Source organism: Rhinoraja longicauda, chromosome 10 (genome assembly GCF_053455715.1).
Source record: "Rhinoraja longicauda isolate Sanriku21f chromosome 10, sRhiLon1.1, whole genome shotgun sequence".
NCBI classification, from domain to species: domain Eukaryota; kingdom Metazoa; phylum Chordata; class Chondrichthyes; order Rajiformes; family Arhynchobatidae; genus Rhinoraja; species Rhinoraja longicauda.
Window position 1 is genome coordinate 44987195 of NC_135962.1, and position 15538 is coordinate 45002732.

Sequence of the window (15538 nt, forward strand, 5' to 3'; positions counted from 1 at the left end):
AGCCACTACTACAAGAGGCTGCATTGACTGCTGCTAGGGTGTGCAGCCACTGCTGCAAGAGGCTGCACTGACTGCTGCAAGAGGCTGCACTGACTGCTGCAAGAGGCTGCACTGACTGCTGCAAGAGGCTGCATTGACTGCTGCAAGAGGCTGCACTGACTGCTGCAAGAGGCTGCACTGACTGCTGCAAGAGGCTGCACTGACTGCTGCAAGAGGCTGCACTGACTGCTGCAAGAGGCTGCATTGACTGCTGCAAGAGGCTGCACTGACTGCTGCAAGAGGCTGCACTGACTGCTGCAAGAGGCTGCATTGACTGCTGCAAGAGGCTGCATTGACTGCTGCAAGAGGCTGCATTGACTGCTGCAAGAGGCTGCACTGACTGCTGCTAGTGTGCGCAGCCACTACTACAAGAGGCTGCAGCCAATGCAAGGCCCACAGCCCTGCTGCTCCCTGTGCGGCGCCGTCTCCCCAGCAACATCCCGGATACAGTTCCCCACATTACGGAAGCGGATCTGCGGGTGAGTCGTCAGGCGGCGACAGCGCTGCAGCGGCGGAGAGGGAGCTGGAGCTGCCCAAGCTGGAGGATGGATTAAACCCGCCGCCTCCTTCCCCCTCTCCGGCCAGGCCCGGCCCAGCCCGGCCCCCTTTCTCCTGTCCGGTGAGTGAGTGAGTGCCTACGACGGGACACGGGGCCACACACGCGGCCTGGGCCCGGGGTAAGGGCCGGTGTCCGTGACTCTGGTTACGGGCCGGTGCCCGGAATACGACCAGGACTCGGCGGCCAGGTTGGGGGTTACGGGACTCGGGGGTGCGGGCCGGTCTCTGCTGTGACTCGGGCCTCGGGGTCGCGGGCCGGTACTGGTGCCGAGGCTGGGGGCTGGGGGGGGGGGGGGGGGGGGTTATAACCCGGTGCAGGGATTACCCCTGGTGGTTACGGGACTCGGGGGTTCCCCGGCCTCCGCAGGTTCCCTGACTCAGCAAGCATTGGATCAAAGCAGCCACGGCACTGGGACAGTACAGGACTCGGGTGCTGGTATTTCATTACTTCATAGAAACATATAAAATAGGTGCAGGAGTAGGCCATTCGGCCCTTCGAGCCTGCACCGCCATTCAATATGATCATGGCTGATCATCCAACTCAGTATCCTGTACCTGCCTTCTCTCCATACCCCCTGATCCCTTTAGCCACAAGGGCCACATCTAACTCCCTCTTAAATATAGCCAATAAACTGGCCTCAACTACCCTCGGTGGCAGAGAATTCCACAGATTCACCACTCTCTGTGTGAAAAAAAACTTTCTCATCTCGGTCCTAAAAGACTTCCCCCTTATCCTTAAATTGTGACCCCTTGTTCTGGACTTCCCCAACATCGGGAACAATCTTCCTGCATCTAGCCTGTCCAACCCCTTAAGAATTTTGTACGTGACAGGAGCAGAATTAGGCCACTCGGCCCATCAAGTCTACTCCGGCTGTAGACACAAAAATGGAGTAGACACAAAATGGGTCCGGAGGCATCTCGGGAGAGAAGGAATGGGTGACATTTTGGGTCGAGATCCTTCTTCCATTCAATCATGGATAATCTATCTCCCTCCTCTCCCCCACAAACCCCTGATACTCTCATTAATCACGAATCTATCTCTGCCTTAAAAAATATCCTTTGACTCCACAGCCTACTGTGGCAATGAATTCCACAGATTAATCACAAATCTATCTCTGCCTTAAAAATATCCATTGACTCCACAGCCTTCTGTGGCAATGAATTCCACAGATTAATCACGAATCTATCTCTGCCTTAAAAATATCCATTGACTCCACAGCCTTCTGTGGCAATGAATTCCACAGATTCACCACCCTCTGACCAAAGAAATTCCTCCTCATTTCATTCTGAAAAGGAACTTTCTTTAATTTTGAGGCTACAACCTTTAGTCCTGGACTCTCTCACTCATGGAAACATCTTCTCCACATGCACTCTATCCAGGCTTTTCACCATGTGGAAAGTTTCAATGAGGTCCCCCCACACCCTTCTAAACTCCAGCGAGTAGAGGATTATTTCCCAGCTGAGAGCCCGGCTTTTGTGCGTGGGCCTCCCAGCTTGGCTGATGTTTGAATGAGCAAACTGGTCATGGCTCCACATGACTGCAGAACCTTTGGCTGTGAATGTGCTCCCTTCCACCGGAGTCCAACGGCTTCAGTTCCTCCCCCTCCACATCAGCTGGTTATCGGTCGTTAATGCTGCTTCTCCTGTTGACCATTTTTACTCCATTCCTTCTCTCCAGAGATGCTGCCTGACCTGCTGAGTTACTCCAGCATTTTGTGAATAAATACCTTCGATTTGTACCAGCATCTGCAGTTATTTTCTTATAAAAAAATAACTATTGACATGATTTAACTTTGCTTGCTGAGACTGAATTAAATCTTAAGAATGTTGCTTACGGGATTGATTTCCACATGCAATGCTTTCTTTGTGATTATATTCATGCAGTAATAAAATAAACCCATTGAACCAGGAGCTATTTTCATTATTCATATTTTATTCTCCCCACATTACCATCAACTCCCTCCGGATTCTACCACTCACTGAAACACCAGGGGCAATTAACAGTGGCCATTTAACCCACCAGGCCACTTGTCTTTGTATGAGGGAGGAAACTGGAGCACCTGGGGGAAACTCTTGCTCAGAGAGGGGGAATTAATTAAACCCAGGTCAATGAAGGCAAGAGGCTGCTGCTCAACCATCAGCAACACAGTGCCTTTCATAAATGTAATCCAATAGTTGGTTTGTATCAGCAGTCACGTTTATTTTTTTTAGTTAGTGGCACAGAGTTCTTTCAGTGTTGGCTGAACTGTAAAAACGTTGGGGGGGGTATTAATTTTTTGAATCTGGAACTAAATCTACGGGCATCAACCCTGAAAATAAAGACACAAATAAAGAAATAAATTGTGGAAATCTAGAATAAAAATAAATTGTTGAAAGCACTCAAAATTTCAGACTTGATACCCTGAAGAATGGTTTTCATAGTTGGGCCAAGATTGTTTGGCTGAGATAATTGTTTTGAAAAGCAAGGGTACATTGAATTGCTTAAATTGCTAGTTTTGGAATGTGTCCTAAAAATGCTATGTTTTACATTTTAACTATATTTTCAGCGGTATGTTATAATGAAGTTAAAATCTCAAAGTAATGCAACTATCTTAATTAATACCTGGATTATATATATTTTCTCTTTCAATTAATACTTTGATATATATGACTTCATGGCCATTATAATTTGATCAAAATAACCAATAACACTGCATTCAAAGTCATGAAACAGCAAGTTATTTCCTTGTGCACGATAAAATGAATGCTGTTTGGGATATTGAAGAACAGATTTAGACTTCTAAGATCGAGCGCAGAAACAGCGATCACCCCGTACATTAGCACTATCTTACACACCAGGGACAATTTACAGAAGCCAATTAACCTACAAACCCGAACATCTTTGTAGTGTGGGAGGAAACCAGAGCGCCCAGAGAAACCCCACGAGGTCACAGAGAGAATGTACAAGCTCCGTACAGATAGCTGCCAAGGACATTATTGAAGCATATTTGTGGCTTTTGAAGAGAGGAAAGAAGCAATGAAGAGAGAGTGCCCTTGGGGTGGTAGTGCAGTGGAGACCATAGTGGCTAAAGGAATTGCTGAAAATTATGGAGCACGAGCAGCGTAGCAAAATTGGAGTACATGGACTCTGTTAAACATGTAAACAAGCAGGTTTGGTGAATATTTCTGATGTGGGCCTTTGTAACATATTAACCCAACTGTTTACCATATATATTAATGATTTGGAAGAGGGAATTAGAAGCAACACTAGCAAGTTTGCAGATGACACAAAGCTGGGTGGCAGTTTGAACTGCGTAGAGGATGTTGGGAGGTTGCAGGGTGACCTGGATTGGTTGAGTGAGTGGGCAGATGCGTGGCAGATGCAGTATAATATAGATAAATGTGAGCTTATCCACTTTGGCGGCTAGAACATGGAGGTAAGTGGGAAGTGCAGCGAGACCTGGGTGTCCTTGTACACCAGTCACTGAAAGCTGGAGTGCAGATACAGCAGGCAGTGAAGAAAGCTAATGGCATAGTTAGATAGAGCTCTAGGGCCTAGTGGAATCAAGGGATATGGGGAGAAGGCAGGCACGGGTTATTGATTGGGGACGATCAGCCATGATCACAATGAATGGCAGTGCTGGCTCGAAGGGCCGAATGGCCTCCTTCTGCACCTATTTTTATGTTATGTTTATGTAACCCATCGTCCATTTTCTCTGGCGGACTGCCCTCTGCATTTATAAGTTCCTTTACTTTGAAAAGAAAAATCATGATCATGCTGGGTTTTTCAGAAGGATAGTTTCCAGCAGCAGGATAAGGGAAACCCCGTGTTTTTCAGTTGAGTTGATTTTCTTGTTAATTGAACACATCTTTGACCTTTCGTTCTCGTTTACATTGCAGAGAAAGAAGATTATGGAGAATGATGAACTTTCGTCAGAGAATGGGATGGCTTGGTGTAGGGTTCTACCTGCTAGCAAGTGCTGCAGCCTTTTATTATGTGTTTGAAATAAATGAAACGTACAACCAACTGGCTTTGGAGCATATACAACGGAAATCGGAGAACCTGGACAGTGGAACCTCTTGGACCCAGATAGTGACTGCACGCCTGTTTTCACTCCCATTCTGGTTGTGGGCTATTCTATTTCTGATTCCATACCTGCAAATCTTCTTATTTCTGTATTCATGTACAAGAGCTAATCCCAAGACAGTTGGCTACTGTATATTCCCGATCTATATGGCTGTCATCTGCAATCGGCATCAAGCTTTTGTCAAAGCCTCCAACCAAATCAACAGATTGAAAATAATTGATACGTGAATAGAACACTGTTTGGGTCACAATAAATTAATCCTAAATCAAGATTCAAGGCCTGGATGCTTAATTTGTAATCTGTAATGAAATCTCTATCTGTATCCAATTTTTAAAAAATAAATGGAATTTTATTTAGAACTGGACAATCAGACAATTGGGTAAAATGCCTTGGTTAGAATTTTATTAAACCTGCCAACAACAGTTATTGGGAATCACTCCATTTATCCCATTCAACGTAGAAATGTTTCTTTTCAATGGGGATTCTTGGCTATTTTAGCCCAGTTTGGTGGTGAAAGACAATGTACCTCATCCTGACATGCATTAAATATGTCTTAATTTATAACACTGCTATTTTAAACTCTTAACTGCAGTAAATGTTTTTACACCCCAGATTATCATTCGTCAGTCGTTTATGGATTGTGCTCAAAATGTCTGAATTAAACTGTTTATGAACATAATATTTGACCAGGGTTAAATTGCACATTCTTATGTTATTTAATGAATTTTCAATATGGCCGTGCAAATATTAGACCAGTTATAAATGTTGTTAACTGGTTTTAGATTTCTTTTGTCAATGACCTGTATTGACAATTGTCCACAGGACAGCAAAACAAGACCATATCACATGTTTGAAATTCAAGTACTCTTAAGTTAATAAATAGTTGTGCAAAATATCAAAAGGTACTTTGGATAAACTGACAAGGCGATTGTGATCAAGGTATGTTTTAATTTGTTTAAGTAAATATTTGGAAGGAATCAGATTTTCCGTAAAGCTTCTTCAAGGTTCTGAGCGTAACAATTGGCCAAGCTCACACTGCCACAGGTCCAAGTTATTTAAACAAACCAGTGTGACTCTTACTTCAATATGAGAAGAGAAAGTTTCATTGCTGCGTTTTAAAAGAAAAATACAAATGAGTATTTCTGAAATTGTATTTACACTGGCATCTCGGGGTGGGTATAGAAGCAGTAATCATCTGGATCAAAAACCATCAATTGAAATGGACAAATTAGGACTTTAAAGTTTGCATTTACGTGACCAGGCAACAGTGTTACGCAAAGTGCAATGAAAGTGAACTCTACTGCTAAGAACATGCAGATAGGCCGTACACCTTCGTAACACTTTTATACAAAATGTAATGCAAATAATAATTTTTTTTAATGAAGGCACTTTAATCTTCAAGCTACAATCAGAGTTCTTACATGAGCATAACAATATTATGTCATTATTACTTCCTGGAAATGTCAGTATCTTTTAAGATGAAGTTAATGCTTAGCATCTCATCTCACTTCTGCGGCACCTTGATTGCTGAATGGGGTGAAGATATCTGCCACAAATTGTGCACTGTGAATGTATAAAATGAATGGTCAGCAACAGGTTGACGTTCCGAACATGCTCTATTTCTACAACAGTAGGATTTGTGCAAGTATACTTTGGGAGTGTTTACTAGTTCCTCCTGGTGTCCAGCAAGAGAGGTTAAGAACTAATTTGTGTTGTGGCATTTATTACGTGGCATCAAATACTGTTGTAAACAGTCTGCCGTGAAATCAATTCATTGTGTTGGAAACACCTTAACATTTCTCTAACGTCGCCACGTATTGTATGAATAAATTATTTTGGCAGAAAATTTACCATGACAGAAAGTTGACACTAAATTTACTGCATATAAAGAATATGTGAGATTTAGGGGGTTTTGAGATGGTTCCTGTTTTCCTCTATCCAACCACCTCTGGTGGATGAATTCGTTCATCCTTTCATTTGGAAAGTAAATGCTGGAGCATGCAGGGGACATTGTTTGTTCACCTATGTGGCCAGGTGCAAATTTTATAGCCAGGTTTATAGTGGTCTGCCATCAACTGATATTGTAATATGGTGCCAATAAGACAGCTGTGATAGTTTGTCAATTGGAAAGAAAAAGAAAGCTATTTAGACTTTCGGTACTATGTGACAGAGTTTAAAGTCTAGCCATTGAGCATAATGCATTTGCCTTTTAATTGTATCGTAACTTGTGTAAGAGAAATGGTGCTGGATTTGCTACTGTCCAAATTTCTAAACTATCTGCTAATAAAGCCTTGTGCTGCGGTATTGAGTATTTTTTGATATTAAACTGGTTTAGAATATCCAATGTTAGATGAATTAATTCTAATTTCTTGTTGATTCCAATAACTGGATGGGAATATGCAGGGTTATGTTTTCCCCTGCATTAGTTAAACAATCAAATTAATTTGTTTTGCTTTACAATGAGTTAATTGGAAAACCTGTGATTAAATTTGATTAATTTAAAACTGTTATTGGTATTTATTCCATAATTTTTGCATGCATACTGAGTATTAGGAGAAAGTGCAGTAGGAAAATAACTGCAGATGCTGGTACAAATCGAAGGTATCACAAAATGCTGGAGTAACTCAGCAGGTCAGGCAGCATCTAGGAGAGGGAATGGGTGACGTTTCGGGTCGAGACCCTTCAGACTGAAGAAGTATCTCGTCCCGAAACGTCACCCATTCCCTCTCCTAGGAGCAAGTACAGAAAGAGATTTACCAGGTTGTTGCCTGATTTGGAGTGTAATAGTCAGCATTGGGAGTATTGTGTGCAGTTCAAGTTGCCCCATTCCAGGACGGATGTAGATGCTGAAGCAGTTTACTTAGTCACAATGGAGAGGTTTACTTATGCTGGGGGAGGTTGGACAAATTTGGATTGTTTTCTTTGCAGTGTCAAAGGCTGAGTGAGGAAAGACCTGATTGAAGTTTATAAAAATAAGAGCCATAGATATTGTAGACAGCCAGTACGTTTTTTCTCCAGGGTGGAAATGTCAAACATGAGAGGGCATGGCTATAAGCGCTGAGGAAGAAAGTTTAATGGAGATGTGTTGGGCAAGTTTTTTTTACACAGAGGGTTGGGTGTCTGGAATGCACTCAGGGGTGGTGTTGGAAGCAGACAAGATAGTGAGGTTTAAGAGACTAGATAAGACACCTGAATTACGGGGAATGAAGGAATATGGAGCACATGAAGAGATTAGTTTAAGTAGGCATCATATTTGGTGCAGATATCACAAGCTTGCTCCTGTGCTTTACTATGAATATATTAATCTGCATTGGTTCGAACAAAGATGGACACAAAATGTCAGAAGGGTCTCGACCTGAAGCGTCACCTATTCCTTTTCTCCAGAGATGCTGCCTGACCCGATGAGTTACTCCAGCAATTTTTGTGTCTATCTTTGGTGTAAACTAGCATCTGCAGTTCCTTTCGACACAGTTCTAACAGGGAATCCACAAACTGGTGATAAACACAGCACGTAAGCATCAGCACAAACTGAAGGTGCATCAAGGTTTTGAGGAAAGTTGATTTTTAAGAAACAAGATTTCTGAGCATGCTGGCAATAGAAACACTTAATTTTATGGTTACTTACATAGTAAGAGCCATAAACAATTGGTAGACATTTTTTAACCTTTTTCGAAAAAAAATCAATGCGCAGAATAAAATGCTATGCATTTTTAACAATATATCTGTTCACTACTTTAGTTAATTGAGTTTTGATTTACGATGAGCAGATGCAAAGAGGTCTCATTGCTGCCAAGCCGTAAAGCCTGGAATATTTGTGTGTGCACACACAATTGCAAAACTTAAATAGTTTAAGGAAACTGTCAGCCGCAGAATCTAATAAAGCTTGTGATTTGGGAATTTGGTCTTTTTAATTATTTTTTCTTGGAAAAAAATAATTAAAGCCAACCCATTCCTCAATAATAACATTTTACAATTTCCCTCTGGCACAATTCCCAATTTTTAACTTTTTACGTCAGCTGGAATCACAGCTGTGGAATTGTGTAGGCATAAAATCTATTTTAAATAGTCAAGAGTTGCCTTTTTTTTTATTGCGGCAGGGTGCCTAATTTCCGGTTAGCATCTCACAAGCTATAAACAGCTTACGAGAAATGTACTTACTGCTGCAAGAAGTTGGGTCATTTTTCTTCTAAATTTTGAGAAATACACAGAAAATGTAAACATCATAGAGTTCCCATTAACTAGCTCGATAACATCAATGGCTGCCTTCCTTCATGGTCTGTCCCTTCTTTGTTTTATTTAGGGTGTTTTGTGTTAAATGTATGTTTTTAGTGTTCTTTAGCTTGTTTTATGTGGCGGGTGGGGTTGGGGGAAACTTTTAAATCTCTTACCTCGACGGAGATGCGTTTTTTCCCCCCGTATCGTATCTGTCCGCACTGCGGCCTTACATCAAGGAGTTGGCGGCCTTTGCTGGAGACCGACTTCGAGAGCTCCACCGTGGGAGCCTGCGGACTTTAACATTGTGGAGCTCACTGTTTCTGGTCAGAGTCCGGCTTCGGGAACTCCAAGCCGCAGGAGCTTCGACCGCCTTGACGCGGGGGCTTCGATTGCCCCAACGTGGGGGCTTTGACCACTGGCTGCGGGAGCTTCGATCGCCCCAACAGATGGTTCGACTGCCCCGACTGCGGGAGTAAAATGAGGGATGATTAGACTTTATTGCCTTCCATCACGGTGAAGAATGTGGGGAATCCGCTGTGGTGGATGTTTATGTTAACTTTTATGTAGTTGTGTTTTGTTGCTTTTTTAGTTTGACTATATGGCAATTTGCATATCACTACCTTAATTGGTACACGTGACAATAAAAGACCTTTCAAACCTTTGATTAGGGGATTCAAAATATGGCTTATTAGATATCATAAGTAGACTCCTATCTACAGAAGTTCTCTGACGACTCTGCCATCATCGGCCTCATCACGGGCGACGAGGACAGCGCGTACAGAGAACTGATCAAGGAGTTTGTGGACTGGTGCCAGCGGAACTGCCTCCGGATCAAAGCGGAGAAAACCAGGGAGATGGTGGTAGATTTCTGCAGGCGCAGCCAGCTGCCCCCCCGACACCGGTGAACATCCAGGGAATGGACATCGTGGATTCCTATAGGTACGTGGGTGTCTACCTCAACAATAAACTGGACTGGACTGACAACACCGATGTGCTATACAGAAAGGGCCAGAGCAGACTTTATCTGCTAAGGAGACTCAGGTCCTTTGGAGTGCAGGGGGCACTCCTAAGGACCTTCTACAACACGGTGGTTGCATCGGCCATTTCTATGGAGTGGTCTGCTGGAGCAGCAACATCTCAGCGGCGGAAGGGAAGAGGCTCGACAAGCTGGTCAGGAAGGCCGGCTCTGTCCTGGGTTGCCCCCTCGACTCAGTGCAGGTGATGGGAGAGAGGAGGATGATGGCAAAGCTAACATCGCTGCTGGACAACGACTCCCACCCCATGCAGGACACTGTCACTGCACTGAGTAGCTCCTTCAGTGACAGACTCCACCCCAAATGCGTGAAGGAGAGATATAGCAGATGCAATATAATGTGGATAAATGTGAGGTTATCCACTTTGGCGGCAAGAACAGGAAAGCAGAGTATTACCTGAATGGTGACCGATTGGGAGAAGGGGAGATGCAACGTGACCTGGGTGTCATGGTGCACCAGTCATTGAAAGCAAGCATGCAGGTGCAGCAGGCAGTGAAGAAAGCGAATGGTATGTTGGCATTCATAGCAAGAGGATTTGAGTTTAGGAGCAGGGAGGTTCTGCTGCAGTTGTACAGGGCCTTGGTGAGACTGCACCTGGAGTATTGTGTGCAGTTTTGGTCTCCTAACCTGAGGAAAGACGTTCTTGCCTTAGAGGGAGTACAGAGAAGGTTCACCAGATTGATCCCTGGAATGGCGGGACTTTCATATGAGGAAAGACTGGATAGACTGGGCTTGTACTCGCTGGAATTTAGAAGACTGAGGGGGGATCTTATAGAAACATATAAAATTCTTAAGGGGTTGGAGAGGCTAGATGCAGGAAGATTGTTCCCGATGTTGGAGGAGTCCAGAAGCAGGGGTCACAGCTTAAGGATAAGGGGGAAGTCTTTTAGGACCGAGATGAGAAAACATTTCTTCACACAGCGTGGTGAGTCTGTGGAATTCTCTGCCACAGAAGGTAGTTGAGGCCAGTTCATTGGCTATATTTAAGAGGGAGTTAGATGTGGCCCTTTTTGCTAAAGGGATCAGGGGGTATGGAGAGAAGGCAGGTACAGGCTACTGAGCTGGATGATCAGCCATGATCATATTGAATGGCGGTGCAGGCTCGAAGGCCTACTCCTGCACCTATTTTCTATGTTTCTATGTCCTTCCTTCCCGCTGCTGTGAGACTACACAACCAGCACTGCTCCCAGCAGATGAGCCAACAATAACGGCTAAGAACACACAGAAAACTGATGACAATGTATGTATCTTCTATTTATAATGAATGATCTCTTGCTATCCACTTTGCTGCTGTAACACTGTAAATTTCCCCGGTGTGGGACAAATAGAGGAATATATTATTATTATAAAGTTCCCTCTTGCAGCTCTTTCATTTCATTATTATTTCTTAAACTCTTGAGGCAATTCATGAAATGATAGTAATGCAATAGCACTCACGGCTCTTCAATGTCACAGTAACGAATAACACAACTCTGGAGACTGCAGTTGCTAGAATCTCGAGCTAAATAAATTGCTGGAGGAACTCAGGAGGTCAGGCAGCAAATCCAAGAGTTTAATTTTGCTCAAAAAACTACCCTTCCCGGTTCTCCAATTAGATGCAATTTGCTTGTGCATCCATTTTAGATATGTGATCCTGGGTAAAAGTGGAATTTGCAACGAGTAAGATTCATATTTAAAATTAAAACATTCTTGTACTCTTAATAATTTGCAGATTAGCTATGTTAGAGGGTACAGAAAAGATTCACCAGAGCTTTGCCTGGTCTGGAGAGCTTGAGTGATGAGGAGTTGGAAAGTTCTATATCTCTCCTTTACCTTTCCATTGACTTTCAGACTGAAAAAGGGTCTTGACCCGAAACGTCACCCATTCCTTCTCTCCAGAGATGCTGCCAGTCCCGCTGAGTTACTCCAGCCTTTTGTGCCTATCTTTGGAAAAGCCACAATTCTTTTCCCTGGAGCAAAGGGGAGAGTTTAAAGAGGTCTATAAAATGATGACAGGCAGAGATGGAGTAGTCTTTATCCCAGGGTATGGAAGTCTAAAACTAGACACAGGTTTAAGGTAAAAGCAGAAAGATTTAAAAAGGATCCGGGGGGCAAGTTTCCCCACCCCACCTACACAGAAGTGGTAAATATATGGAACGAGCTGCCAGGAGGTGGTAGGGCCAGGTACAATTACAACAGTTGAAAGACATTTGGACAGGTATATATAGACAGGAAAGGCTAGAGGGAAGCAGAGGATATTTAGAGGGATATAGACCAAACGTAGGCAAATGGGACTAGCGTAGACGGGCATCTTTGTCAGCACAGAGGAGCTCGGCCCAAGGGCCCGATTCCATGCTGTCTGTTTCCAACGATATGAAAAGCTGTACAAGACGTTGCCGAGACATTACTTAAGTATTGTGCACAGTTCTGGTTGCTATCGGACAGACGTAATTAAGCTAGCAAGGTTGCAGAACAGAATCACAAGGATGTTACTGGAACTGGAAGGCTTGCAATATAAGGAGAGACAGGGCATGCTGGAACTGTTTTTCCTGGAAGTATAAAATTAGAGCACATGGGTTTAAGATGAGGTAGGAATTTTTTTTTTTAAAGGGGAGTGATGGGCAAGTTTTTAAAAACAAATAGGGGGTGGCCGTGGGTATATGGAACACGCCGCCAGAGGAAGTGATTGGGCCATATATAATGACAAAGTTTAAGACATATGGACAGGAAAGATTTAGTGACACGGACCAAACACATCCAAATGTGACCAACCCCAGATAGGTACCTTGGCTGGCATGGAAACATTAGGCGAAAGGATCTGTTTCTGTGCTGTCTAAATCAATGACTCTAAGTCAGCATTCCTGTAAACATTTAATTCGAAAATAAAAACCCTGCATATTCTGGAAAAAACAAAAATGCTGCAAACATTTATGGTCAGGCAGCGTTCAAGGAAAAAGAAACAAACTTAAAGTTTAGGGTCAGAGACCCTGCTTCAGAATGCGACCATTTCTGACAAAGTGTGTTCGACTTAAAACCGTATCTCTGTTTCTCTTTCCACAGATGCTGCCTGACCCATGTGAATGATTTCAGCATTACATCTATTTTGGACACAATTTCCACTTTGGGAAAAGTCCTCTGATTGTTCATATTAAAGTCTTAAACAATGCACTCTGAATCTGTCCCTTCGCTCCTATTGTACTCTAGTGTGGCTTGACTCTATTTATGTACAGTATTATCGGAGTTAGTAATGAAGGCAATGAAGGCTTATTTGAGAGGCCAAATTATAAGCTACTCATCTAAGATAAAGAAAGACTATAGGAAGGAATCTGAAAGATTAGAAAAAGAAATCACCGTATTAGAAAAAGACTTACAGAAAACTTCTTCAGATACGAAAAAAACACAACTTGCAAATAAAAAATTTCAATACAATACTTTACATACTTACAGAACAGAAAAACTAATATTACGAACTAACCAAAGATATTATGAATTAGGAGAAAGAGCGCACAAGGTATTGGCATGGCAACTGAAAGAAGAACAAATATCAAGAACAATAAATTCAATTAGAACAGATCAAAACATTATTACTTATAAACCTAGAGAAATCAATGAGGTATTTAAGCAATTCTACACTAATCTGTACCATTCTGAATCTGAAAAGGATGAAATTAAGATAAATATTTTTTTATCCAAGATACAATTACCAACACTCTCTAACGAGGAGCAGATGGGACTAAATGCCTTCTTTACTTTGAGAGAGGTGGAGGAAGTATTATATTCTTTACCAAGTAATAAATCTCCAGGGGAAGATGGTTTCCCGCCTGAGTTCTATAAAAAATATAAAGATTTGTTGTTACCAGTATTTATGGATGTGATACATCAAGCGGAAAAAACTTCTACATTAACAGAATCCTTCTCACTGGCAATTATAACTGTAATTCAAAAAAAAAGGGAAAGACCCTTTAAATGCATCTTCTTATAGACCAATATCATTGTTGAATGCAGATTATAAAATAGTTGCTAAACTTTTGGCAAGGAGATTTGCAGAATATTTACCGAAGCTGGTTAAAGAGGACCAAACTGGATTTGTCAAAAAAAGGGAAATATCTGATAATGTAGCAAGATTTATAAGTATTTTACATTTAGCACAGAAAATAAAGGAATTGAGCGTAGCAGTTGCTTTAGATGCTGAAAAGGCGTTTGACAGGTTAGAATGGGATTTTTTATTTAAAGTATTAGAGAAGTACGGATTAGGAAATGGTTTCATTAACTGGGTAAAAGCTCTTTATAAACAACCTAAAGCCAAAGTGGTGACAAATGGCCAATCTTCTCAATCATTTAATTTGGAAAGATCTAGTAGACAGGGATGTCCCTTGTCACCGGCTTTATTTGTATTGGCCATTGAACCTCTGGCAGAGCTAATAAGATCAGATTTAGACATTGAAGGATTTAAAGTGAATCAGGAAAATCACAAAATTACTTTATTTGCAGATGATGTTTTAATTTGTCTTACTAGACCATTGGAATCCTTAAGAAAATTATATTTCAGACTGGAAGAATATGGGAAAGTATCAGGATATAAAATTAATAAAGATAAAACTGAAATAATGCCTCTTTCTGAAGGTAATTATGATCAATGTAAAAGAGAAAGTCAGTTTAAATGGCAAAAAGAAGGCATGAAGTACTTAGGGGTTAAAGTAGATAATAAGTTAAATAATCTGTATAAACTAAATTATAAACCACTAATTAAAAAATTTGAGGAGGACTTGAAGAAATGGATGAATCTTCCAATTACATTGCTAGGGAGAGTGAACTGTATTAAGATGAATATTTTTCCGAGGTTACAGTATTTATTTCAAACACTGCCTATACCTTTACCAAATAATTTTTTTCAAGAATTGAATAAAATTGTGAGAAATTTTCTTTGGAAAGGTAAAATGCCAAGAGTGTCTATGGAAAAATTAATATGGAAATTTGAATTAGGTGGACTGCAATTACCAAATTTAAAAAATTACTATCTGGCAGCACAAATGAGTTTTATTTCATCCTTTTATCAAGAGGGTGGAAAAACAGCATGGGTTAAAATTGAAATGGATAAAATAAAAGAACTATGCCCAGAAGAATTTATCTATAAATGGGAAGAGAAGCTATTAGTTAAGGATCAAGAGTCACCTTTGCTAAAACATTTAATTAATATATTGTTGAAAACAGTTAAAGCTAATGATAAAAGATTTTTTCTAACAGCTAAAACTCCATTAGTAAAAAATAGATTACTGCCGTTTGCTTGGAATAATCAAATATTACAAGTCTGGGAACAGAAGGATATTAAACATATGGGAGATTGCTACGAAGGAAATAATTTTTTGACATTTTCTCAATTGAGAAACAAATATCAAATTCCAGGGAATAGTATTTTTTTCTATTATCAATTACAATCTTATTTAAGGGAAAAGTTAGGTAATTCAATGTTTTTATTTCAAATTAAAGGAATTGAATCCCTGATTCAGGGCAAGGGAACTAAAAAAAAATATCTTCAATGTATAAATTGCTACAAAAATCTAGTCCAAAGACAGGAATTCAAAAATCAAGACAAAGATGGGAAACAGATCTGAATATTAGCATTGATGAACCAAGTTGGGAAAGATT

The 15538-nt window shown here is 41.3% G+C and overlaps 1 protein-coding gene across 1 annotated transcript; it reads left to right on the top strand.

Annotated features, from left to right (window-relative positions):
* Positions 1 to 334: 334 nt before the first annotated feature.
* Positions 335 to 7168, top strand: tmem251 (transmembrane protein 251). The gene is made up of 2 exons (XM_078407209.1): positions 335 to 658; positions 4477 to 7168. The coding sequence occupies exon 2, from the start codon at positions 4496 to 4498 to the stop codon at positions 4889 to 4891; it is 396 nt and encodes a 131-aa protein (XP_078263335.1). The 5' UTR covers positions 335 to 658; positions 4477 to 4495; the 3' UTR covers positions 4892 to 7168.
* The last annotated feature ends 8370 nt before the right edge of the window (positions 7169 to 15538 follow it).